Here is a 26,700-nt window from a genome sequence, read left to right on the forward strand (position 1 = left end):
CATTAAGCTTCTTTGCATATCCTAGGTGAATATCTCAGCAGCATAGAAATGTTCTTGGAAGAGACCTCTAGAAGCCTCCCACTCAAAGCTGTCAAGCTTCCCACTCAAAGTGAAATTGTCAGTAACACTAGATCAAGTCCACTACGACTAGCAGATGCTTCTCAGCAGGGCTCCTACTCACCTAATCAATTCCCAGCCTGTATCAACAGATAAGGATGTTGTGCTCAGATGCAGAACTTTGCACTTCTTGTGCAAACCTTTAAGAAGGGTGTGTTTACTCAGCTCTCAAGTCTTTCAGTGTTTCTCTGGACAGAAGTTGTACCATTTGGTATATCATCCATGTCCCCTAGTTAAGTATCCTCCACATATTTGTTGAGGATGCATTCTCATTATCAGGTCTCTCATGAAGACCTTGAATAATGTAAGCTCCCATATCAACCCATAGAATGTTGTACCTGTTACGGGCTACCAACTGGACCTTGAATGACTGATTATCACTCTTGGAGCCTTAAAGTTCCATTAATTATTAACCTACTTCCTCTCCATTCATCAAGTTCATATATGTTCAGCTTCCAGATAAGAATGCTATAGAAGATTGAGTCAAAAGTCATAGCAGAGTAAATTATATCCACCATTCTCCCTTTGCCAATTTAATCATAGAAAGAAATCATGAATCATCAATTGTGATTTTCTGTTAGTAAATCCATGTTGACTGCTCCTGAGTTCCTTTTTGTCTTTTATGTGGTTGGAAATTACCTCCAATTAGACAAGTTCCATAATCTTTCTGGGGACTGCAGTGAACCTGCGGTTGCCATTGCCCAAATCCTCTTTCTTGTCTTAAAGATATATCTTCAGACTTTTCTGGTCACCAATGCTTCTCTCATTCACCATGATTTTGCATAGGTAATATCAGCATTTCAATTACATTGGCTAACCCCTTGAGCAACTTTGAGTGGATCCTATGTATCTATCATTGCAAAATCTTTATTCAAAGCTAGCCAATACAGTCATCCCATCAAATTTTTTATACTTGTGGCATGCTGTTTTTTCAGACATGCCTCACTGTTTTCTATTTTACACTTGCCATCTTCTGTCATCTTCCTTGTTTTATGATACAGAATTTCTGGGTCTTCCACAGTAACTGAATGTGACATCCCAAATAGTTTTCCCTTCTACATCTGTTCAGATTTTTTCTGTCTTTTTTTGAAAACGACTTCTGTGATCTTTTCAATTATAAGTCCAGTGAGCCTGGTTCACTTATCATTTACATGAAAGCCAATTGTTGTGCATGGTTTGTTTAAACTGAATAATATTAAACATTCAGTAACACTGACTTATCAGAATCTATCTGTGGGAAATTCATTATATCAGGATAGGGATTTCCATATAGAACTGAATTGTTATGTTTGTGTTTTTTTCAAAATTCACAATATTCAAGTCAATAATTGTTTTTTTTTTTTGTATTAGCATTTTATAGAAATAGCATTGATATTTAAATTCTGCCATTACCTGAATTTTAGATAGCTTGATGTAACAGCTTCTAGTGTTTCATCATTAGAAATGTGAAGGCCCAGCTAGAATTTAAACTGGCCACCACCATTAAAGATAACAAAAAAAGTTTTACAAATATACCAGACAAAAGGAAGGTCAGGGAGAATCTCCATCCTTTGTTGGATGCAGAGGAAAACTTTGCCACGAAGGATGAGGAGAAGGCTGAGGTACTTAATGCCTTCTTTGCCTCAGCCTTTAATAGTCGGACTGGTCACCCTCAGGGTTTTCAGGACCCTGAGCTGGGAGATGGAGATAGGATGCAGAATGAAGTCCCAGTTGTTGAAGAGGTGGCAGTCACCAACCTGCTCCTCCACCTGAATGCTCACAAGTCCATGGGGCCAGACAGGATCCACCCGAGGATCCTGAGGGAGCTGGCAAAGGAGCTTGGCAAGCCACTCTCCATCATTTATCAGCGGACCTGGTCAACAGGGGAGGTCCCAGATGACTGGAAGTCAGCAAATGTGACACCCCTCTACAAGAAGGGTCGGAAGGAGGATCCGGGGAACTACAGGCCTGTCAGCCTGACCTTGGTTCCAGGGAAGGTCATGGAGCAGATCATCTTGAGTGCCATTACACAGCACATGTGGGACAACCGGGGGATCAGGCTCACCCAGCATGGATTTATTAAAGGGAGGTCCTGCTTCACTAACCTGGTCTGCTTCTGTGAAAATGTGACCCGCTTAGTGGATGAGGGGAAGGCTGTGGATGGTGTCAACCTGGACTTTAGTAAGGCGTTTGACACTGTTTCCCACAGCATTCTCCTGGAGAAGCTGGCTGCTCATGACTTGGATAAGTGCACTCTGCACTGGGTTAAAAACTGCCTGGATGGCCGAGCCCAGAGAGTGGCGGTGAATGGAGTCAAATCCAGTTGGCGGCCGGTCACAAGTGGTGTTCCCCAGGGCTCAGTGTTCGGGCCATTCCTGTTCAATATCTTCATTGATGATCTGAATGAGGGGATTGAGTGCAGCCTCAGTAAGTTTGCAGACGACACCAAGGTGGGTGGAAGTGTCGATCTGGTGGAGAGTAGGAAGGCCCTACAGAAGGATCTGGACAGGCTGGATCGATGAGCCGGGGCCAACTGCATGAGGTTCAACAAGGCTAAGTGCCGAGTCCTGCACTTGGGTCACAACAACCTCATGCAACACTACAGGCTGGGGGAAGAGTGGCTGGAGAGCTGCCTGGTGGAAAAGGACCTGGGGGTGTTGGTTGTCAGCCGGCTGAACATGAGCCAGCAGTGTGCTCAGGTGGGCAAGAAGGCCAATGGCACCCTGGCTTGCATCAGGAATAGTGTGGCCAGCAGGACCAGGGAGGTGATAGTGCCCCTGTACTCGGCACTGGTGAGGCCGCACCTCGAGTACTGTGTTCAGTTTTGGGCCCCTCACTACAAGAAAGACTTTGAGGTGCTGGAGCGTTTCCAAAGAAGGGCAACAAAGCTGGTGAAAAGTCTAGAGCACAAGTCTTACGAGGAGTGGGTGAGGGAGCTGGGGTTGTTTAGTCTGGAGAAGAGGAGGCTGAGGGGAGACCTTATTGCTCTCTACAACTACCTGAAAGGAGGTTGGAGTGAGGTAAGGGTTGGTCTCTTCTCCCTAGGAACAAGCGATAGGACAAGAGGAAATGACCTCAAGCTGCGCCAGGGGAAGTTTAGGTTGGATATTAGGAAAAATTTCTTTACCGAAAGGTTAGTCAGGCATTGAAACAGGCTGTCCAGGGAAGTGGTTGAGTTCCCATCCCTAGAGGTATTTAAAAGACGGGTAGATGTGGTGCTTGAGGAGAGGACATGATTTAGTGGTGGACTTGGCAGTGCTAAGTTAATGGTTGGACTCGATGCTCTTAAAGGTCTTTTCCAACCTTAATGATTCTATGATTCTATGATCATGAGTCATAATGCTGTCTAGAATCTTCAGATCCCATGCAGATCCCCACTAGTTTTCCAGTTCATATACAGGAAAAATAAATGGTCCTTTTTCTAGAAGAAAACTAAAACTGCACACATTGAAAAGCGCTTGACATTTTTTACTATTTCTAAATAAGATATGATTAAAACTGAATTGAAAATTAAAGTAAAATCACATTGTAAAAATTAAAAAAAATACTTTAGGAAAAGTGATGGCTAAAACTGGTTTTAATGATGCTGTGGTGCTAGTCCAGTGGAGGCAGATATGTCTAACTCTTCTGAATAGCACACAGAAAAACTCAGAAACACCATCATGGGAACCTTCTATAGGCTTACTTTTGTTTAAGTGTTTCTAACAAGATTCTTTCCTGGTTAGAAGTTATGGATCATAAGATGTTCCACTTTATGTTAGCTAATGGTGTAACCTAAACCAATGACACTATGTTGATTTCAATCAACTTACAAGGTTACTTTATATGATTTGTTGCTGTTCTTTCTGAGATTTATCATTCATCAGAGGTGCCCAAACTGCAAAAGGCATAGAAAAAAACAGTCTAACAAGCAGAGTCTGAGACAAACAGAGGCAAGTGCTATAGGCTGAGCAAAGGATTAATAATTTCGAAGATTGATATGGTTCAGGAACTTGTAGTGAAAGACAATAAAGTACTGAGAGCAGAATGATGGGCAAAAATATATTAGAGCTGTTTTTGTATCGAACAAATTGGGTGAAAGAGAAAAGAAATTGGCCGTAAGATAGCATGAGTTGGCAGTTATTAACAACAGCTTAAACTTTGGGCAAGTGTTTTGTTCACAGGATCAAATAAAAGGCCAAGCCTACAAATATCATTGATAGAGAAAGAGCAAAGTTTGGATAGAAGTAGATTCTCTGTGTAGGAAATATTTGGAAGTCTGGCAAAGCCAAAGAATGACACTTATAAGCAGAAGCTTTCTTATCACATATAAACTATCTTCAGATAAAGAGAGAGCAAGGTAACAGTAATTTAATTATGCCCCAACCTTTTTTCTTGTAGCATATAAAATGTTACATGCTTCAGAAAACCATTCATAAACCTTACATGGTATCTGGGGAGAAAGCTCTAAAAGACAGTGGCAAACACTATTTAGCTATTACAGTTTAGGAGTTACAAAATTATTCATGACTTTTCAATAATTAATCTGACATTATATCTTTTCCTTTCAATTTTATATGAAATCATGTTGATTGTCTTTGCCAGAAACACCAGTGGGACTCAATCATCTTCTTAATGAAAGTGCTCCATTATCATTCCATAGTTGCACTAACTCCCAACAAAATACAAATTCTACTTTGTTGTAACTTATATAGAAATATGTATAAATAGGAAAATGTCTGAAGAGCCCTGTAATACATCACCTGGTTAGGAGAGATAACTTGCTAATGGATAGTAAGCTACCTTCCTGTTCTTTACTGAATCAAATAATCAGAAATTTCTGTTGGCAAGATCATTATACAGCACAGTGTGTGTATAGGAATTAAATAATTGAACTGTGTGTTTAGTGGGGGAGATACTGATGAATGATGGTTAGATAATATAATTTAAATTTTTTGTGGCTCAAAAATAATATATATATGTTAAGTAATGTAAGGATTTTTGAGAACACACACTGTTCCCACCCCAGTGACTGGAATTTAAAGACCCTTGCACTCACTTCAGGCCAGGGGCATCAACACCCCTGCTCTGACTCCAGTAGATGGCACCCAGTCCACTCATACTGGTCCCCTCCTTAGCTGGCATTCTGTGCACGAGGTCTGTAGAATCATAGAATCGTAGAATCATAGAATAGTTTGGGTTGGAAGGGACCTTTAAAAGTTGCCTAGTCCAACCCCCCTGCAATGACCAGGGACATCTTCAACTAGATCAGGTTGCTCAGAGACCCTGTAGGACCCTCCCTAGATCCAGAAAGCTATGGCCTCTTGCTCACTCCAGTAGCTGAGACCACAGGCTGCAGGTCGCCCACACCCCCGGTCTGACTTCAGTAGCTGGCACCAATTTTCACTCCCCCCCCCACCCAAGGTCTCACCAGCAATGCACTGAGAGCCACACACTCAGTCTAGTAGCTAGCACCACAGGCCAGGGGCACACACACCTCTGGTCTGACTCCAGCATCTGGCACCAAATTCCACTCACAGATACTGGTCTCACTAGTACTGGCACTTAGTCCTTGCAGCACACATACACATGGGATAGAGAGTTAGATTACACAGAAAGTTAAGAAAAGATTTAATAAAAACATATGAGATGATAGGACAGACTGGTGATCAGGTGCAGGGCTCAGCCAGACAAACGTACTTATCTGCCCCGTTCTACACACAACCAGCCCCTTTTATACCCTTTCCTCCCTACCCCTGTCTTCGTTCCTCCATGCTCCCCTTTCCCCTGCACATCCTCTCAGGGGTTTGTATAGGTCTATCAATTCCTGCACTCCTCCCAGTAAGGGGTCCCCCTGGTTTACAATCTCATCAGTTACAAAGTCCAGGTTGATCTTCCTGGAAGCTGTGCCTGTAGTTTCTTGACAACCCACCAATTAGTGTGACTAGCAAGGTTTGTTTCTTGTCATTGGCTCCATGTTTGCTTTGTCAGGTCTGTGTCTTTGTATATTTTGGGTTCTGGTTCACCCCTTTTCTGTTGGTTTTCCAACTGATAAAGTCTTTGATCGGATAACCTTGCTGGAATAAACATTCTCACACTCTCACTTGGCCTCATCAATTAGTGTGATTGACCAGGTTTGGTTCTCATCACTGCCTCCCTCAGGTTTGTGTCCTCTATTTTCTTGTTTACGGCTTCCTCCTTTTTGTATTTTCCCTCTCTTCATTGGAAAATGTCCTTGACCAAATACCCTTAAAGGAGCAAACACTCCTTCCACATACCTTTGCAATATATATAATCCATATTATTTGCATAATTTTTACTGTGTCTTATTATTTTATATATATGTATTATATATATATAAGCTGAGAGAGATCAGTTTATGTGCAACTGAAACGCAGCTATCTCTGGGGTAGAATTCTGTCACTGTTTTTTTCCAGGTGTGGCACACAAAGCATATTTTCTTTTAATAGAACTGCAGACTATTTTATGCAATTGAAAACAGGAAAGATCTAACTAAATTGAAGGTATTCAATGTTCAGAACTGAAATTTGCCCTAAATGCACAAACAACAAACTTTGCCAAAAAGTGGCATATAAACAGCCTACAGTTCAATGCCTTAGATCATGGTAATATTTCAGTGTTAGCATTTCTTACCTTACTAGGCTCTCAGAATTAGTAATGCACGAGGAGAAAGAATGCTTCAAACTGAATTCCACGGACTGCATCTGGGAGCATAACACATACATTTCCACTGGTTATATTAGTTTCTGATATTATCAGTGTAAAATGTACATACTTTATTTTCCCTTCTGGTATTGATACTGGTGGCTTTTATTTACTGATGATGTTTTTCAGGTGTCCATTTGCAATTTGTGAATTTCTCAACGGAGACCATACATGATTACTTAGAAGTTAGGAGTGGATCTACAGAAACTAACACTGTTATTGGGAGACTAAGTGGCCCTCAGCTACCAGCCTCTCTGTTCAGCACAACTCATGAAACCAGCTTATACTTTCACAGTGATTATTCACAGAACAAACAAGGATTTCATATTGTATATCAAGGTGAGATTTTGACATTCTTATGTGAGAACAAGGTGGCTATTAAAGGTTATTTCTTTTTTTGGCATTCCTAAAAGATAAACATGAAATAAAAGATTTTGTGTGTTTCAAACCAGTGTTACGCATCAAGATCAAGCAGAAGAATGCAGAAAATTAAGATGAAAAAGGAAAAATAATTGCATATTCTCTTTAAAAAATAGTTCAAATGTAGACAAACAGATAATTTCCCATATCTGAATTTGGTTGGCATATCAATTTACATTGCATGGCTTTACAAAGTAAGCATCTCTATTGTTCAATCTTTATAAGCATATGGGAATCTCAATTTTGTGTCTTGGGTTCTGGAAGGAGAAGGTCTAAATATTGTTTTAGAGTACTGGATCCATGTAGACTAGTACAGAATAATGCCAACTCAGAAATCTCCAAATCCATTTTACTTCCTAGTTGGCAATATCGCTGGAAGGTTCTTGTTCTGTTGTACCCAAATAGGTCATGCTGAGCTGGTGGAGACTGTAAGATCATAATTCTATTTATATAATTGCAGATTCATTTAAATGGGATTAGATCACCACTGTTCATAAAAAAGGACAAATGTATATTTTAAACTATGCCTGTTTTGATGATAAGAATAACATCAAAGGATGATTTAAAGAGTTTTTACTTCAGGGCAGTCTCCTATTACTCTTTCAATAGTAACAAGTCCAAATTGACTTGAACTCTATGTAACATTCTGGAAGTGAACCACTGTAAAAAGTGTTAGCTTTTAAAGAAAAAGTCAGTTTATGTCTTAAATTGCCTGGTAAGATTTCATTCACTTCTTATTTGGAATATGGTAAAATTTGTAGGAGTACGGGAACTTTAAAATCTACTGCTAAGAGGGCAGTAAAAGACTTAAGAGCGTATGCTATTACTATTATTAATAGTAATAGTAATCATTTGGGAAATGCTGTTTTTTGTCTACGAATTAAAAAAAAAAAAGTTCCTGTCTGTGTTTTTGACCACATAAGAGAGAATCATTTCTTTCAAGCGTATACATACTGTGATCTTCTGATTTTGCAGATTTTGCATAATGTATTTGTTCTCAGTTCTGTAATAAGAAGATGATGGTTCAAATTTTGTTGGAAAGGGTCACCATGGTGTGTGACAGAGGCTTATTTTCAAATCTTACTTTTTTGCTATAAAATCTTTGATATATATCTAGTTCATTATAGAGCGTTGTAATTCTTCTGAGAAAAACAAGTAAAATTATAGACAGGTTTATTTCTCTTCTTCCTTAAACGTAAGAATGTAAAAACAGAAAACCCCTATCAGATCAGAAAAAAGCTCCATCTAGCTCAGTATGGTATTTCCAAATGGCAAAAAAATGCTACTTAGCAGCACAGAAGCCTAGCTAATTTCTTTTGTACTCTCCCAGCATCCACAGTTGTTGTCAGACTCTTAATTCTGTTCTGTGGGATTTGATGGCATTTTCACATTCAGCCTTTCCACTGTCGTCATGATTTTTGTGGACTTCAGTCATATCACCCCCAATCTCTTTTCCAAGAAACTATGTTTAGCCATGTGCTCAGTAATGTTATTCATTATTATAGGCTGTATCATATTAGCAGGTATAGAAGTCAGACTCACTGATCTATAATTTCAAGGCTCCCCTCTAAAGATAGATGTGATTTGCATTGGGAAATCACTACTCCTCTAGATCAGATCTTGAAATGATATGATATATATATCTTGGCTCAGAACCTCTTCTCGGTGAAAGCCATCTGCTCCTCGTTCTTTGCCTTACCTATTTAGTGTAGTGTTTTTGTATTTTTTTCAAATTGATCTTGTGCCTTAGACTTGTGTAATACAAGCACCATATCTTGTTTGGAAATCTCTATGCCATCTTCAGCAGTAAAGATAGGTACAAAGAATTTCCAGAGTTTTTCTCTCTATGCTATCCTAATCCATAAAAGTCCCTTTTTTCTCATGTGCCATGAATTGTCCCACCAGTTCCTTAGCCGACTTCTTGCTTCCGAAGTTGTCAAATAATTTTTTTATGATCAGCTGAGACATCTTCTGCAAGACATTTTTCAAATTAGTTTTGCTCTCTTTATTTTCTATTTAAATTTGTCCTGCTATATTTTATGACTTTTTGGAAAGGCACACTTTCATTATTTAAATGCCAACCTTTTCCCTATTGTAGCTTCTTTAACTTTCCTACTGAGTCACAGAGGCATTTTTCTGAACCATTTTAGCATTTTTTTTTTTATTCTGAACTGTAGAACATATTTTACCTGGTCTTTAAAGTTGTGTCAATTAGCAGATTTTAATCTGCATTACCTCATTTTTGTATAATTTCCTTTCCAGAAAATTGAATATCCCTGTGCTGGGTTTATTTGACTTGCTCCCTCCCAGTACAGTGAAACTGCATTATGACTGCTATTATGGAGCAGCTCTCCCATGAATACTTCTCAAACCAAGGCTTAAGTACCAAGTTGATTCAAATCTAAAATAACATTTTTTTCTTGTAGGCTTTCAAACTGCTTGCTCTAGGGAACAATTATTTCCTGCATTCAAAATTTTATTTCTTCAAGTCATTCTGGTGAGGTGGATATTTGGGTACTCCATTACTACTACCTGTCATATTTTTGCAGCTTCTCTAGTTTTACTTAACTTTTACTATTCACTATCATTTTCCTGTTTAGATGTTTGTACAAGCAGCTCAGTACTACACTTATATTTCTGGAGTTTTAATTTCCACCTATAAGTATTCTATAGTGCTTCTTTTTTTCTGGTAATATTTTTCTTCTTTGAACTTAATATAATTTCTAAACAGTGCTGCTCTCCCACCTAGAAGTCTCTGCCCTCTCAGTCTTGGAAAGGCAGTTGCCTGGTAACACTGCATCCTGCTGCTCTATGCCATGCCTTTCACTTCAGGGCTCTTGGTTGGTTCAAGCATTCTAGGTGCTGCCTCCTGTGTTTTAGGCTCCTATATTTGTGTGAAAGGGCTTCTTAGTTTGGCCTTTGTTCTGTTCCTTAACACTGTAAGCATCACTCAACATGCAGTGTAAGCTACCTGATTTGCTTTTCCTATTTATTGTAATTCTGCTGTATGTCATTCTGCACTTTTTTTAGAGGTGCATTGGCTGTTAGCCCTCTCCCTGTCATGGTATCACATCAGTCTTCTGTACCTGTTAGTTTTTTTCCCATGCTTCTAGTTTAGATACTCTTCTACAGCCTTTTTAATTTTCATTGTCAGCAGCTTGGATGCATTTTCATCAGGGTGTACTTAAGGGTGCACTTGGAAGCAATTCATAGTCTTAAAGAGCCAGTCAGTGGCTTAACTTTTTGAAGATCTAAGTGGAGAAAACACAAAGTCTAAATTCCTTTCTACTCTCTTCTTTGCCAGTGCAGTACTCCTGTACTTACTAAAATGAAAAGGTAAAATTAAGAGGCTAGTCTCATTTTTGCCTTCATGGACTCTTTTCCAAAAACCTGTAGGGTAGGGTGTTGGGTATTTGTTTGTTTACACACACACACACACACACACACACACATTATCAAAGTGTAAAGAACATAAAGCCATTTAAACTTTAGTTGTTGTATTATGTTTTCCTTATGAGGTTTGGAACTGGAAATTAATTTTTATGCATATTTCCAGGATCGCTGTGGGAATGTTTCACTGTGCTTCTCTTGGTGTAGGACCAATGATTTTGATTGTCACCGTGATGGAACTTAAGACATATGGGATGCCCATGATTTTTTAATTTTAGTCTAATGAAAAGCTTTTATTTTTGAAGTAATAAGAATTTGTATTTTAATTCTCCCCCCTGCCCCCTTACTATTATCTAATTATTTCAGCATATCAACTACAAAGCTGTCCTGACCCTCGACCATTTCGCAATGGGTTTGTTATTGGGAATGACTTTACCGTGGGACAAACTATTTCATTTGAGTGTTTTCCTGGCTACACATTAATTGGAAATTCAGCTCTGACTTGTCTTCATGGCATCAGCCGTAACTGGAATCATCCTCTCCCCAGATGTGAAGGTATGTTCTGGATGACCTATGAACCCTTCATTATTTGTAAGTCTTCCTAAGGACTGTTAACTGAAATCATTTCATCTTTTCAATTTATAGAGACCTATATTTTTATATTGTGGTCTTTGCAGAGGAAGTCTTCAATTTTGCACATTAAATTTTTTGCAAAGAAGCTGGAATGTTTCATGGAAATATGAAATCTCTGAAAACTTATCTGAGATAATAAATTTATTTTTGGAAGGTTATGCTAAAGGTCTGGAGTGTGGAGACCTGGGCTCCTTTTTAATATAGGTGGTGCTACAGAGTAAAATCTCTGCACTGAATCAAGAAAAAAGGACTCAAAAATTGAATTTCCCAACTCTGGCCATTTATGTTCTGTCTTATCAGTTAGAAAGAAATGTCAAAGGCACCATAAAGTACAGATGTCCTCCAGTCAATGCTGTGAGAATTCCTTTCTACATATATTTTTTGTGAATGGAGATTTTTTTTAAATTATATTTTTTAACCTTTTACACTATTTTACACTGATATGCTTGCAGCAAGTAAACAGATTCAAAGAACTGTGGCTTGCACATAGCTGAAATTTTAAGGAGATCGAATGAATGTATATGATGATTCTGTAGGGGTGTTTATCTTATCCCTAGCTATGTTGAAAGGAACCTGTACCTAAGCAGCAGGCTAAAGAAGATCAGTCATCTAGTGTCATCAGACTCTGAAACAGAGAAGGATGGATGTTTGGTAACACAGAAATCTCTTTGAGAAATATCTGTGCAAGACAAAATCTATCTGTGGAACTAAGGACTGAATTTTCTTCCATATGAAATAATTATTTTCTCCTGGAACCTCCAGGTTTGTCACAACTGTGGCAACATTCAGACAGCAATGCTAAGTTCCTGGAAAAACACAGACACAGTGAAGATACTTCATATTCAAAACTGTCATCCCAAAATCCTACACTCCTGGGACCACAAGATCCAAACACATTTAGCAATTAAGTTATCGGCTGTAAAATTCTCTATAAGCCTAAACATAAGTTTCCACAAAGACGAGATCTCTACAAGGTGTCGAATGCCCACTTTTATATGCCATAAAGACCCTCCACTGTTTCAGAAGGGATGTTCAGGACCTGAGTTAAAGGCCTAACTTCCCTCTGTATTGAATGGTAAAAACTCAGCATTAAGAATGGTATCCTCAATACCAAGCAAGCTGAAGAGGAATGCCTGGGAAAAAAAAACAAAAACCAAAAAACCAAAAACCAAACAAACCAAAAAACCCCACCTTCTTCTCTGGATTTCTGCATTGTATTCTGAATCATCTACCTAAATTTAGGTACTTAAATTAGAAGCCTCATTACTCAAAATTCCTTCTGGAGTCAGTGAGCCACAGGCATTTCTGGGGGATGTGGTAGCTAAATTAAGACGTATCTGACACTGAATTCTGAAGCAGAAGCCTTATCATATAAAAGAGAGCTGACACCTACACTGTCTGTCTTTTGCAAGGGAAAGAAGTTAATTCATCACAATTAACTTTCAACCCCCATTTTCTGGATCCTGAGAGAATAGTAATGGCTCATGTCTTAACTGCTAAACAGCTTAGCTTTTCCCTATTACATGGTTCTAGCTGTATTTTCTGTGTGTCAGAATCAAGACAAATAATTTACTGAATGGTGATTCTGTTTCTTTGAATTACCTTACTGGAACCAAGAATTTAATTAGTAAATTCTAAGATGCCTGAAGTATGTTGCTGTAGTGAGTATCGTTTTTTATGAAGTTCCTGAAGAGTGGCTGGAAGTTCCTTGTTTCTATTTAATGTGACATGAAAAGATGCAGATTAAAAAGATCAAACTAATTGATAACAGAGATCTAACGTGTACTGTGCTGCATGATTACAGACTGCCAACATTACTCAGCTCCAAGAGAAATTTCTTAAATTACATGGGGTTTTGTGCAAATATTTACTCTGGTATTTTTAGTAAAGAGTTTTTGACATTTTTATATGCTACTGATGTTTTTGATGGGTTTTTTTCTTTATTGTTGAAGGAAAAAGATAATTAAGTATCTTCTAGTTGTACTTGGTTTGATTTGAGATAAAGGCCTTGTGTTCAAAAGCATTAAAATGAAGTGAGCTTTTTTGTATATGCCTAGTGCCAGAAATGTACAGTATGTTTTCAATTTGAATTTGCTTTAATACCTTTATTTTAAGACATCATATACTAAGGCTTGTTTAATGCCTCAGACTTCTTGAAGCAGACAATCTGAATCAAATATTACTAAACATGGTTCCTGTTTAAACAGTTTTGTTCTCTTCTCCTTGCATCCTCATGCACTTAAAATCCCTCTAACCTGTGCTCAGCACCATCTGACACTCTGACCCTTCTTAACTCATCTCCCTCACTTTCATCCTTTTGGAATCTGTTCCCTCTCTTTTTCCAAGAAGTCTCATTGCCTGACAGTCATCAGCCCATGTCTTCACTCCCCTAAGACCCTGCTGCAAAATCAATTCTGTCTGCATTGCTCAAAATCCCTTGAGACTTTGAAGTTAAAGCTGAAGAAAAGCAGTATACTAGCTGTTGAGCTGTTGTGTCTGAATGGATGAGGTGTGACTAAGTATATATATAAACCATAACACATGCTTTACTTAAATACAAGCAATGCATAATTCCTATATGTCAAACCTATGTTTTCAACTACCTGTTCTCCGGCTAGAGGTTCTTAAGCATATTTTAAGGAATCTGGGTTGCCATTCCATGCCCATTTGGGGTGGAGTGGGGAGGAATGTATATAAAACAAATTATGCCATTTTTAGCTTTGCTTACTTTTCCAGAACTAGGCTTCTATAACATAATTTCTCTTCTGTATTAACAAGATGGTGTGATATTCAACATGCATCTGAAACCTCTGTGGAGAAAATCATATAGTTTGGACTAATAGTTCTCCTGAAATGCATACTTATGGAAGTCCAAAAGCTGTATGGTCAGTCTTGCACTGTATGATGTCTAAAATTAGTTCACTTCAACAAGAATTACAGAAAGGACTGTTCCTTTGTCTACCAGAATTTATCTCAAGAAATACAAAATTGCTATTCATACTGTTACACACAATATTTTAATTTCAAATTCCCCTCTAATTTTCCGCCCTAATTTTCCCCCACCCATCCTCCATCAACTTAGCATATCTCTTCTCTCACCTGATAATTTTGGTTGGCTACCTTCTTGTGACAATAAATGAAAGCAATTAATGTGTTTCACTGCTTATTTGTGGCTGGTGTTTACACAAAGCTGTAACAAAGTGGTTTTCAATTTTGCAGGAAATAATTAAAACCAATGTCTAAATATTAATTTAATTCCAGTTCTGATAGTATTTATGACATCAGAATTACTGTTTTTTATTTTAGTTTTGACCAATAATGTGAAAATAGACTTCTGACTCCACAAAAAGCTCAGTAAAATCTGTTTTCTATACACAGCAGTGGCTTTACATAAACTAGTTATTGTGTGCCAAATGTGTTTAAAAGTATGACTTTCACATGGTCTAAGAAGAATGCAAGAATCTTCTAATATTTTTTAAAAACAAATGTCTTTTTTATAGCCCTCTGTGGGGGAAATATAACTGCAATGAATGGCACCATATACTCTCCAGGATACCCTGATGAGTATCCAAACTTTCAAGACTGCTTCTGGCTTGTAAGAGTGCCACCTGGGAATGGAATCTACATCAATTTCACAGTTCTCCAAACAGAGCCAATATATGATTTCATAACTGTCTGGTAAGAAAACACTTTTGGCATTTATTTAATCTTCATGTAACTCTATGCAAAAAAGTATGAATTGAAAAGAGTATATTTGTGATTTCTCCCTTGACACTGGTGTTCTGTCCAGCGAAAATGAGTGATTTGCACTAATCCATGTCTTCCAATGTACCATTCTCTCTAGATAGCCCTGGACATGAAGTTTCATAGTCCTTGTCTTAAGAATTCAAAAACAATAATAGTGTGCCTCAGTTTCTTGATGAAGAAAAGCGTTCAGAAGTATGCTATGACAGCTTATCAACAACCAAGAGAAGTAATACTTAAGAACAGAGTGATAATAAGCAGTTGCAGCTATGTGTACTACAATGCTTTAGAGTGTCAATACAAAAACTACAGCAACACTTTCTTCATTTCTTCCAAGTTGGCTTCTTTTAAACTGTTAACAGTACATAAAGGGAGAGACTCTATTTGTATTTGGCTATGAAAAAGAAAGTTAAGCTAACGGTAGCTGTAAACAAATTATATTCTTTATATACCTGAATCCATGTCTATCATTAATCTTTTCAGACAATGAAGCCCCCATTTTTCTTAGTTGCAAAGTTGGTAAAGGCAGGAGGCTGTAACCAAGTGTAACAGCCCCTATAGTAATCTTGAAACTGTTACCAGTGAGTCTCCTAGACATTTCAACAGTGGCTAAGACCTTTTGGAAGCTTGCCTAAAACAGTAATCTACTGGTTATTGAATCTGCAGATTGAAAATCCGCAGGTTGAGAGAGTAGTCTTGTAGTCTGAGTAGTGCAAAATAATGAGAGGCAATTTAGAATATTAATTATTCATTTTATGTTTCTGTTGCACAGAAATCTAATTTGGATTCATGTAAATTCATATAACTCAGGATTTCATCCCTACTTTCCTTAACATTAAGCTGTTCTCTATACACTTTTATGATAATTTCTGTAGGTTCTGGGTTTTTTTTTTCATCTTGTGTATTACAAACTGTCTTGTCCTGCAGCCCAGATACTCGATTGCTTTACCTTAAAGTCTAACGAAAATTTGATCAGAATAGGTACCCAGGCTATTGCTCTGATAGATAATTTTGAATCTTTTTAACTCTTCACCAGGTTTTTTTTGTATCAAATTTAGGCTGGCCTTCAGAATCTTTCCTGAATTAAATTATACTTTTGTGTACATACAGACATCTTTTCTCTATTTCATCCCACACAAACTAGAACACTACTGTCCACTTCTAGTGCTTCTTCCATTTGGCTCTTCCTATCTACCAAGGGATTTCATGTGCTTTCAGTTGTACTCCTGTCTGTGTTACAAACTTAGTTCTTACAGTAAAAGTAATTGTATATACCATGACAAAGGTAAAACCTCAGTTTTATTTATTATGTGTTCTTTGCTGATTTTTATTAGATGTTTTGTACCCTATTTAGACTAACAACACTTTCAGAAGAACGTTCTGAAATTAAAGCATCTGTTATGCTATTCATGTATATATCATGCGTGTTGTTACTTATGTATGGTTTATGTACCTGTATAGGCTATATTACAAAATGATGGCTGTATAGTTAAATAGGTTATGCCACTTCTGGGATATTACTTATTTACAGAACTGATCAGAAATTTTGATAGTTGTTTCCAATTGAAAGAATACATTTTATTCACAGTTCAAATGCTTCTTCAAATCATACTATTTCCCTGATAAAACAGAAGGGGAAGGGGTAATGTGTGAGAATTTGGACAAATGTATTACTGCAAAATTTTCAAAACAAAAAATATCCATCATTTTATTTTAAAATTATTTTCAGTTAAAATATCTTATGCCAATAACAATTAGAAAATTTAAAATTTTAATGTTCATCAGTTCTGATATGGAAGGAAGCGAGTATTAAAATTTAATGCCCTTGCATCATGATTTTGTCCTCTGTACAGTTCCACTATTGTTTAGTACTAACTTTGATTTAGTTTTCCTATTGAAATTAGTATTTCATTCTTCCATAAGGTAACAGGGATCTTACCAGCAGCACATGTATTGTCTAAATCATAATAAATAGTACAAAATAATATTGATCAATGTATGTGAACAAGGATTTAAGAAATTAGTCAACTGCATGTCATACTTAGTTTTTGTTAAAAATACCGGCTACTATATGAATGTTTTCCTGAGCCAAAGAGACACAACCATTTATATAAAATGCATGGCACATCTCTCTCAGCAAGAAATTGATTCAGAAAACTCTAAACTAGTAATAAAACCAAATTTTAAATTAATTTTTATCTGTCCATATGTACTATAAATTATAAGTGATACCTTTATAATATTTAATTTTGGAGGGGAAAAAGCTAGGTTAAAAAATTCTGACATTAGAGAATTTCTAAAAGTAGCACCCTTAAAATAAACACTATAAATAAAGTCTGCATTTATAAATGCCCACCTGCAGATTTCAAGTGGAGTCTTGTATTCAGTAGAGTATAACCATTTTGTTTTAAGTTTTACTGAAGCCAATATTCACTCATTGTCTTTTAAAAAATTAAAGAGTATTTGTCTCTTAATTTTCCTAGAAATTGCCAAATTCAAAAGACTGGGGGAGATGAGCAGTATTAGGTTTATTTGTTTCCTGATAGCCACATTTGAAAGCATAGATAAGTGAATGTGAGCAGAGTTTGTGGCAGGAAGATGAAGTATGATCACAAATTCATTCATTTTGAGCTGGCTGCATTTTTTTATTTAAAAATAAGAGTATTACTTCCAGAAGGTGGTTGAATGGAGCATCTTGCTTTCTAATAAATTTTGATGGTCCTCTAAGCTACTACCCACTATACTCCAATCCACACAGAGAATTTCAAAAGGCTTTCAGCCCTTAATGTCTGTTTTATCTGATTTTAGAAGACTCATGCCTTTTAGAGTAATCTAAAGAAATTTTACTACATTATATTAAAATTTGGAGAAATTAAATTATCTTGGGGAGCAAAAAAAATCTTTTTGTATCTGTTTTTTCTTAGGGATGGACCAGATCAAACTTCTCCTCAAATTGGACAATTTAGTGGCAACACTGCATTAGAATCAGTCTATAGCACTTCCAATCAGATTCTGATCAAGTTCCACAGTGACTTTACTACCAGTGGCTTCTTTGTACTTAGTTACCATGGTAAGTGTGACAAATTGCACTTTTTCAATGTCTGTACTGATTACTGCAGAAAGAAAACTCAGGAAAAAACTAATTACTTTTTCTAAGAAGAGTTGCTATTATTAATATGACTGACCACCCACTAGGGTAATGCAAACTTATGAAAGACTAATATGAATGATGAAAACAAGTTATTTTCTTGACCAGATATTAAATTTACTAGTAGTCAAGCAAAAAAAGAATGCACTATGAAGAGACATGAGCAAAGAAGGTAGCATTAAGACCCTGCAGTTCAAGGTGCTTGTCTTCTCACTGCTTACAATGTGTCTAAAATTCCTTTGTAATCTAGATGTTTGTGGGGGTCATTAAATTTCTCCTAGATATTTGAATATTTTGAAGAAAGTACTGTTCTAGAAATTTTAATGATGGTTAACTATACTGTGTAGTTAAAGTTAAACTGCCCTTGAATTAAATACTGACTGAATGAAAATGCATAAGTATTACTGCACCAAATTCTACCTCTTTTTATAGTCATTCAAACCTTCTGTGGCCAAGTGTTCTCTTGCATTCCTATCATTACAAGGAAACATTCAGAAGCAAAGGTGTTTTTAGCTGCTCTGTGAATGCCTGTTGGTTGACTATTCCGGGAAACATGGACAGATTACTGTCTGTTTTCTGGATTGTGATCAGAATTTGGGAATCCAAAGCTTTCTTTTTGACTTAGTAAAGACTGAGGTGAATACAGATAGACAGAACAAAGCAAAACAAAATTACCTAAATCCCACAATAAAAAACCCAGTAGCAACATCACTTGAATTGATTATGGAGTATAGACTCCAGTACGATTAGGCACAGGGAAGTCAGAATTTTCATTCTAAATCTGGACATCTAAATTGCATGTAGCAGTTGGTAAAGGACAAACTGACCCTATGTGTTCATCAATATATGAGTTGATATGTATTGATATATATGAATATATCAGTATATCACCAAACACAAGTAAAAATGCTCATACCTAGTAATAAAGTGTTTCTAAAGAATTCGATATCCTTGTACTTGTTTCTTTTGTTATTGGGGAAATTGTCATTCCACAAGTGTGGGCTGTAATGTGTAGTAAAGATGCAAACTGAGCAGCACAAAGGATTATTCATGAAGAAACTTAAAACACTTTTGGACTGATATTGTCAAGATAATAAATAAATCTCTCAGTATCCTTAAATCTGTGATCCTTCATATCAACTGCATACAATTTATAGCAATAAAGGCAAGGCAGTGAGAAGAGTCAAATTTATTTAAAATAGATAATTTGGGGATTAAAATGAATAATACCTCTAAATAAGAGCCATTTGAAATAAATTATATGAATTGTTTATTGAATCAATTTTTTAATTATGTTGGTGATTTTTTTTTTTTAATGCAAATAGCACAGCCGTTCCATGTTTGCTTGGTGTGTTTTATTTTAAATTACTTTATTCTAAGGCAGGATGTTAGCTTTCTGACTCACTGATTTAATTGGCTCTCCATTATATGATCTACAAAAAAGAGTGGCATAGGAAGATGTCAAATATGGGTGACACATTAGCAACAAAAGATCTCACCTGGATAAAATATAAATTTTGTGATTGACAAAAGTTGGACCAATTCAATTACTATAGGATCCAAGCACAGGAAGTAACAAAGATGTGTATAACTGAAGCTGAATCATTGTCTGCCATAGGTAGATGATGTTTCCCTGTTAATGAGAGATGCTATAAAACAATACTATATGAAAATGTAATATCAGTGAAAACCAGACATACTTGACTCATTGATCAACCTGAGTGTACACCTTAAAACGTGGAAGACTACACTGTCAGTATAAATACTTCACTGTGATTTCTTTGGCTAGATTTCTGTCCTAATTACATTCATATTGAAGGGAATTTAATCTGTGTCCAAACACAGGCCCATCCTCATAGGTTGTCTGTAAAAAAATAAAGCTATATAGCTACTGCTTACTCTTCCTACTTGTCTTTTTTATCATTTGTTTCACCTGATTTTTTGCCTGGCTGTTGCACACATGTGTTAAAATTCAGAAAATTATTTCATGTGAGACTTCAAATTAGAAGTTTGAAAGCAGAATTATTCTCTGACTCTATCTGCATGTGAGATATGCTCCACAACTATTCATTTAGTGGGAAATTTCACATTCAAAATGCTTCTGTCCATCAGTTATGCTGCCTCTGGGTAGAATCTTTTGGATTCTAAAACTTGTCTTTATTACAAAGTTTCAAAAGTGGAAGAGTTCAGCAGTAAAAATATATTGTAAAAAAAACCCAAAACAAAACAAAGAAAACAATGATTGCACAATACAAAAAATATTTGCTTTACTGATGAGATCGCTTAAGTGAGAAAATTGACAACCACTTCTAAGATTCTTAGGTTACTTAAGAAGAGGGTTTTGCCACTGAAATTAAATAACCAATTAAGAACACAAAACAAAGTTTCAGTCAATGAATAGATGTTTATTTTTATCCTGTTAATGTGGGTATCAACTCAATTATGTTTGCATGGCTATGTTAACTGTCTAGGTATGGGAATGTCAACTGTGCTTTTTTCCTGTTTATAGCCTATCAGCTCCGGGTCTGCCAGCCTCCAACAAATATACCAAATGCTGAAGTTCTAACTGAGGACGATGAATTTGAAATAGGTAATATAAGAGAAAATAAAAGTAGCATTTGTTTCAAAAAAAGACTGCTATGCACAGAAATTTCTTGCTTTTCAAGGTGCAAATCATGCCTGTAATATGTTAGATTTACATTTGAAAGTAAAATTTTTAAGAAGTCATTCCTCTTGCCCATAATTCCTGAATCCCATCTATGTTTCAGAGATCACATATAAATAACACAGTAACTCCTTTCTAACTAACTTCATTTTAAAATACATTTTTCATAATGTTTAACATAAAACATTGTCTTATACTGAAACGAACAAACAAAACCCACAAAAAAACATGTAGCAATGGTATATTCTGTACCGGAATTAAGTTCTGTGCTCTGAAAGGTAAAATCAAATTTGTAAAAATTAGGAGAATCTGAAAAGAGGATGACATTCTGAGCTTCTAAGACATGTTAATAATATTACTTAACCACCTATTGTTAAAGAAATATGACTTACACAACCAGACATCAGATGTCTGACCAGCTAGGTTTGCTCACATTAAGGCAAAGAAAAATAAATTTATTTTTAATATATACCAATAATTGTTTAGTTATATCGGTAACAAAGACAAAAGACTTTTTTCTTTTCTTTTCTGCTCCGTAATCTGGACTTTTATAGGTACATAAAACTATATGAATTTTTAATTTCTTAATTAAAAAATGACAATTCCTTATTCTCACCATGTCAAATTTAGATATCTTCAACTAAATTCAGTTCCTATTTAATTTTTTTCCCTCAGGATTGTATGGGTTATTGACTTGATCTTATCTATTTATTTAGTTCCATAATGGTTATCCAATAAATTATATTGCTTAAAGGTTTGTGGACACATGGTTCACACAGCACCAGTCAAACCCAGACAAATTAGCAAACTATCCAGCTAATAATGTGGTGGAAAACAGTGATAGATGCAGCATAGTGTGCAACAGAATGCTCATTTAGCACATTTCTTAGGCTAATCAAAGTTGTTTATGCCAGAGGTCATTTAGCCCATTATATACGGCAGCAAGAAACTTCATTAATCAATAATGTTTTCAAAGCTAAAAGACACAGTTAATTGCTGTTTAATGTTTCTTTTGTTTGTTTGTGTTTTGTCCTGTTTTGTTTTTCCAAACAGGAGACATAATAAGATACCAGTGTCAACCAGGCTTTACATTGGTTGGTAATGAGATTCTGACATGCCGACTAGGTGAAAGGCTTCAGATGGATGGAGCACCACCTACTTGTCAAGGTTTTTTTCTCCTTTTTCTTTTCCTTCTGCCAGACCAGCTGAATGCTGATTCCTTAAATACTCTCCACTACCTGTTTCATAAGATGACACACTGAAAATATTTCAGAATTTTGATGCTATTTGCAATATTATCACTGTTATGATGAATACGTGTCAAATATTAATGCAAAATAATTAGTAGTGTTTTAATGAATTTGATGAGTTTAAAGCACTGCTGCTCTACTTTGTGAAAATAATTTCACAATTCTTTTTTTGGAAGGAGTCTAAATTTAATAAGTAATGAGATTATTTCATTTTATCTAGAACATAATAGTATGAAAATTTACAAAAAAAATTTAAAAATGTTAAATTAACATAGCATGGATTTGGGTGAACACGTTCACAACATCATTTTTCAGTGCAAGGTTAAATGCTACCATTTTTATTCAGTGTATTCTAAAGAATAGGTTTTCTGTATGTGTGTGTGTATGCCACTGTGTCTTCATGTCTTCCTCCTTTTATTGAAAACTGTGAATAGAGAGATATAACACTACCTCATTGTTAAGGTCAAAACAAGATTACAATCCTGCCAACCACTAACATCACAGTTTAAAACAGTCTTTATTAAGCTGACATTTCATGTGTTATGCTAGAATAGAATTTTTCCATCATTCCTGACGAAAATACTAGAGTTTTCTTTCATGTGGAACCAATTAGGGAGCTAATGGAGATGAACTTAGCATATGATTTATTTAAAAAAATGTAATCTCTTTAAAGTTTCAGTGATGGGCATAGGTTTATGGTTTTTTTACTAATTCTTCCATTTATTTCCAGAAAGATAAATAAGGACATACAGTTATAAACATGTAGGATAAAACATTTTAAGGGAAAACAAAACAAAACAAAAACCACAGCTCATAAAAGTATAATTTATGTAAAAAAAAGCCATTTTGAATCCTGCTAGTTGTTGTGATATTCCTTTATGATCCATCTACTTCTGAGCTTAATATTCTAACATCTACTGCAAGATTAAAATACTTTCCCAAATCAGTCATAATAAATACAATTGATTTACATTTGTATTAAATGAAAAATACTGCTGTCTGCGTTTTCTACCAATCAGATTTTTTCCCCAGCAATTTTAATTAATTAGCATATCTATAAAAAACTCATGATGAAAGATTTATTTGGAAATAATAAATTAATTGTGACCAAATCTACTACCTTTACAAGTAAAGCTTTAATATTTGACTGTTTCTTAGTAATTTCTGAAGTTCCAAACTGATGCATAATTTAGTTGTTACAAATTTAAACATCAGTATACTAATTTTTAGAACTTAATTATGACTACAATGTTCAACTCAGTTTTCAGCTGAGAGCTGAAAAGTTACTGTTTTATAAATACACCTTTTTCCTGCATTCCTGAAAAACTGGAAGGGTCAACTACTGCTGCTGAATAAACTGTTTTCCCTTGGTTTTATGCACAAAACTATGCAAAAGTCAAAATCTTTCGTAGCAGTATGTCTAGTTCTTAAAAATGCAAAGTGATCTTGAATTGTGAGTTTTATAAGAACTTTAACACTGATAATTTCTGAAAATCCATGCATTTATTTAGGTACAATTGTGTCTAGGAATAGCTTCCAACATCCCCATTTAAATTAAAATCCTAACTTGGCAGGCTCATAGCATTTAATGGGTGGAAAACCACATTAACCTTCAGGCATTGCTTTAAATGCTAAAATGATGTAATAATAGATAGGACAAACAGAAACATATGTGCTGATCCTTAGACATTCTCTCAACACGTGTTGCTGAAGGCATATTTATATTCATTGCAAGACCGAAGACAAAAACACAGGTATGATGACTTCACTTACCATAGTTGATCTTTTCTCTGTCACATATAAATGCTAAATATCGGGTCAAATACTAAATATTAAATCAGTGCTCTTATCATTTCAGTCTAAAGCTGAATGAAGTTAACATAATTTTCAGAGTTATTAGACTCAGAAAATTAATAAAAAAAAAAAGGAATTTCTTAAAACATGTTTAAAATAACCATTCAAACTAGCCACCTAGAATAAGCAGAAACATAATTTTCTCTCATATTTATTTATATAATGTGTAAGTTTGAAGATAACAATATGTAAGCTAAATTTCAATATTGAAACCCAGATCAATAGAGGGCTTTGTGGAATCTAGAGGCAGCAAAATTTTATGCCTAAAATTTATGTCTTTCATGATTTTAGTATACTACACTGGTTTATGCATAAGCTGTCATATTTTAATTGTACAGGCTGTAACACATTACCTAAGAGTCACTCTCAAGCAATAAACTCAGCTCTTCTGTTGGTTCATATTTGTATTAGTTTACTAATTATTTTCATAATGTAGAGCATATGTTTATTGTTAGACTTCACAGTGTTAACTTCTGTTGCCTTAACCTTGTGCATATGTTAGACAGTTTAGGCAGTGTTAAGTGAGTTTTGGTTGAATTTTGCTTCAGTTTTTAACGTGAAATAAATTAATACCCACATTCAACATTCATTTATTTACTGAATCTGAAGAGTGCTGCTGAACAGATGTAAATAACAATATTTTAGTTTTAAACCTAACATATTGCAGTAAAGATACAGTAGTCAATAATGAGAAAATATTGAAGCAGAATCTATTTAAGATTTTATTTGGTGATTTTAATTGTCACAAGTTAGCTTACACCACATTTAGTACTATATAAAACTATATTGTCTTTTTTTCTATTTTTCTCTGTTGTGTATCAGTTGGATGAGCATTTCTTAGAATTCTTGAAGATTTCCTTCTTTAGATCAGAAAATAACCACTAACTTCCACAAGTTTATGCCAATGCCTATCATCTTCTTTTGTTAAAATAGAGTATTTCAAACACACAGCATATAGCTTTGTCCTTAATTCTCCTTGAAGTTAGCTTTTACTTTCAGGATAAAACAAAAGCTTCAGAGTAAGAAGATTCAAACTGTATTTTGCATCATAATTAGAGGACCTTGAGAAAATTCTTGAATGATTACTCTCAGCTGTATCTCATCTACATTAGCTCAGAGTCATAAAAAAAACTTAGCTACCCCATTCCCAAGGCAATCCATTGTACAGAGATAAGTCTTTAAGCTCCCTATAAAATTCCTGAGGGATTTTTACCTGGAGGTCCTGAAATTGAGGACAGTTTGCAAAACAGAATTATATGAAGACAGCAAAACTAGCTGTAAATAAACCAGTGTTGAGCCAGATGACTATCATGCTCTTCCTGCCTTCCTGCCACACCTCTCTCTGTGTTTATATATATGTATGTACATATAAAGCTTGAGATAAAAGTAAAAAGCTCAGTTCTTTCTTTTTTTTTTGAGATAAAGTCTGTATCACAGCTGGCCCAGCACTGTAGTTAGACAGCTATATTCTAGTCATATGAGTTTTCTCATGTGGAGTGGAGGTGTTATATTCAATCTCTTCTTGATTAATTGAGACTAACACAGGACATGAGAAACAATTATTTAAATTTAGCAATTAGATGCTGATTTTGAAAGTGAGAGATGAATATTTTAAAATATATGGACAGATTCCTTTCTCTTTTTCAAGGTCTGGTTGGATGGGGCTTTGAGCAACCTAATCTAGTAAAACATGTCTCTGCCTGTAGCGGGGGGTTGGACTAGATGGTCTTCAAAGGTCCCTTCCAACCCAAACCATTCTATGATTCCATGATTCTTATGAGTTTTGTTTATGAAGATGATTATTCTCTTTCTCTCTCTTTCCCTGCTTTTCTGTGTTCTCTGTCTCTCTTCATAGTTCAATGATTTTTTCCCCATAAAAATCTGATTTTTGTATTTAATAATCCAATATTATGTTCTTGAGAAATCTAAGATCCTATTATTTTCTTCTGTAACTTGTAATGGTTCAGTACTAACTCACTTTCATGTAAGTGTTAGTTGTGAATATAAAACCTGGATTTTAAGGCTCCTGTTTAGCAGTGTTCAGTTCTGAATAAACTGTAGGCATGTGTTCATATATTATGACACAAAACCAGTTCTTGAAAAAAGTTCCAATAACACGGTAATATAAAATATTTTTATTTAATGACATTGTTATTCTGTGTAGACCTAGTGAATCCAGGTAAATTCAAAATCAAGACTCTTCATCATACTTTTAAACACCATTTTGCCCAATTTCAACAGCTGCTTTAAATAGTGGTGATAACTTATTTACAAAGTAGCATTTATCCTGCTAGCATCCTCTATCCCTCCTGAAACTAGGACAATTAAGAATAGCCAGAAATGCTATGTATTTTCCAGCACAGCTGTGAATGGAAGATTAATAACTTCAGAATATGACATGGAAGATAAGAAAAAATAATTCTTTAGAGTAAGATGAAGGTATGGTAGGCAATACCTGCTGAAGAAGTCATCAGGGATGCAGCAGGTGTCTCCTTTTATCCCTGCAGGAAACACTCTCATGTTGTGGGGTCTAGCCTCTCCCAGCAATGTTTTAGAGAAAAGGGTAATGCATGTTCTTTTTCTTATTTCCTAGAGTGAAATTTGGAAAAAAGGCTGTCAGCAATTAGGATCCTCAGATTTTTGTGATTTCTTCTTCAGCTGATTTACATCTATTCATCAGGGAAATAGTCTGTCTCTGTGTTAGAAGGAGGAAAGTATCAGGCTGTCTGAACTTTAGAGTTCACTGGAAATGTGAATGTATAATGCAATATTTCTCATACACAGATTTAATAAAA

The 26,700-nt window shown here is 35.6% G+C and overlaps 1 protein-coding gene across 1 annotated transcript in view; it reads left to right on the forward strand.

Moving 5' to 3' along the window:
* CSMD3 (CUB and Sushi multiple domains 3) overlaps positions 1-26,700 on the forward strand; it is a 746,059-nt gene that overhangs the window by 619,302 nt on the left and 100,057 nt on the right. Inside the window, exons 42-47 of the mRNA XM_087747332.1 lie at positions 6,931-7,140; positions 10,978-11,166; positions 14,745-14,922; positions 17,913-18,058; positions 20,646-20,726; positions 21,855-21,968. Of these exons, the coding sequence (XP_087603458.1) occupies positions 6,931-7,140; positions 10,978-11,166; positions 14,745-14,922; positions 17,913-18,058; positions 20,646-20,726; positions 21,855-21,968 (918 nt within the window). The remainder of the gene's footprint in view (positions 1-6,930; positions 7,141-10,977; positions 11,167-14,744; positions 14,923-17,912; positions 18,059-20,645; positions 20,727-21,854; positions 21,969-26,700) is intronic.

Source organism: Nipponia nippon, unplaced genomic scaffold, assembly GCF_047370975.1.
Source record: "Nipponia nippon isolate SJK-2023a ecotype South Korea unplaced genomic scaffold, ASM4737097v1 scaffold_1, whole genome shotgun sequence".
NCBI lineage: Eukaryota > Metazoa > Chordata > Aves > Pelecaniformes > Threskiornithidae > Nipponia > Nipponia nippon.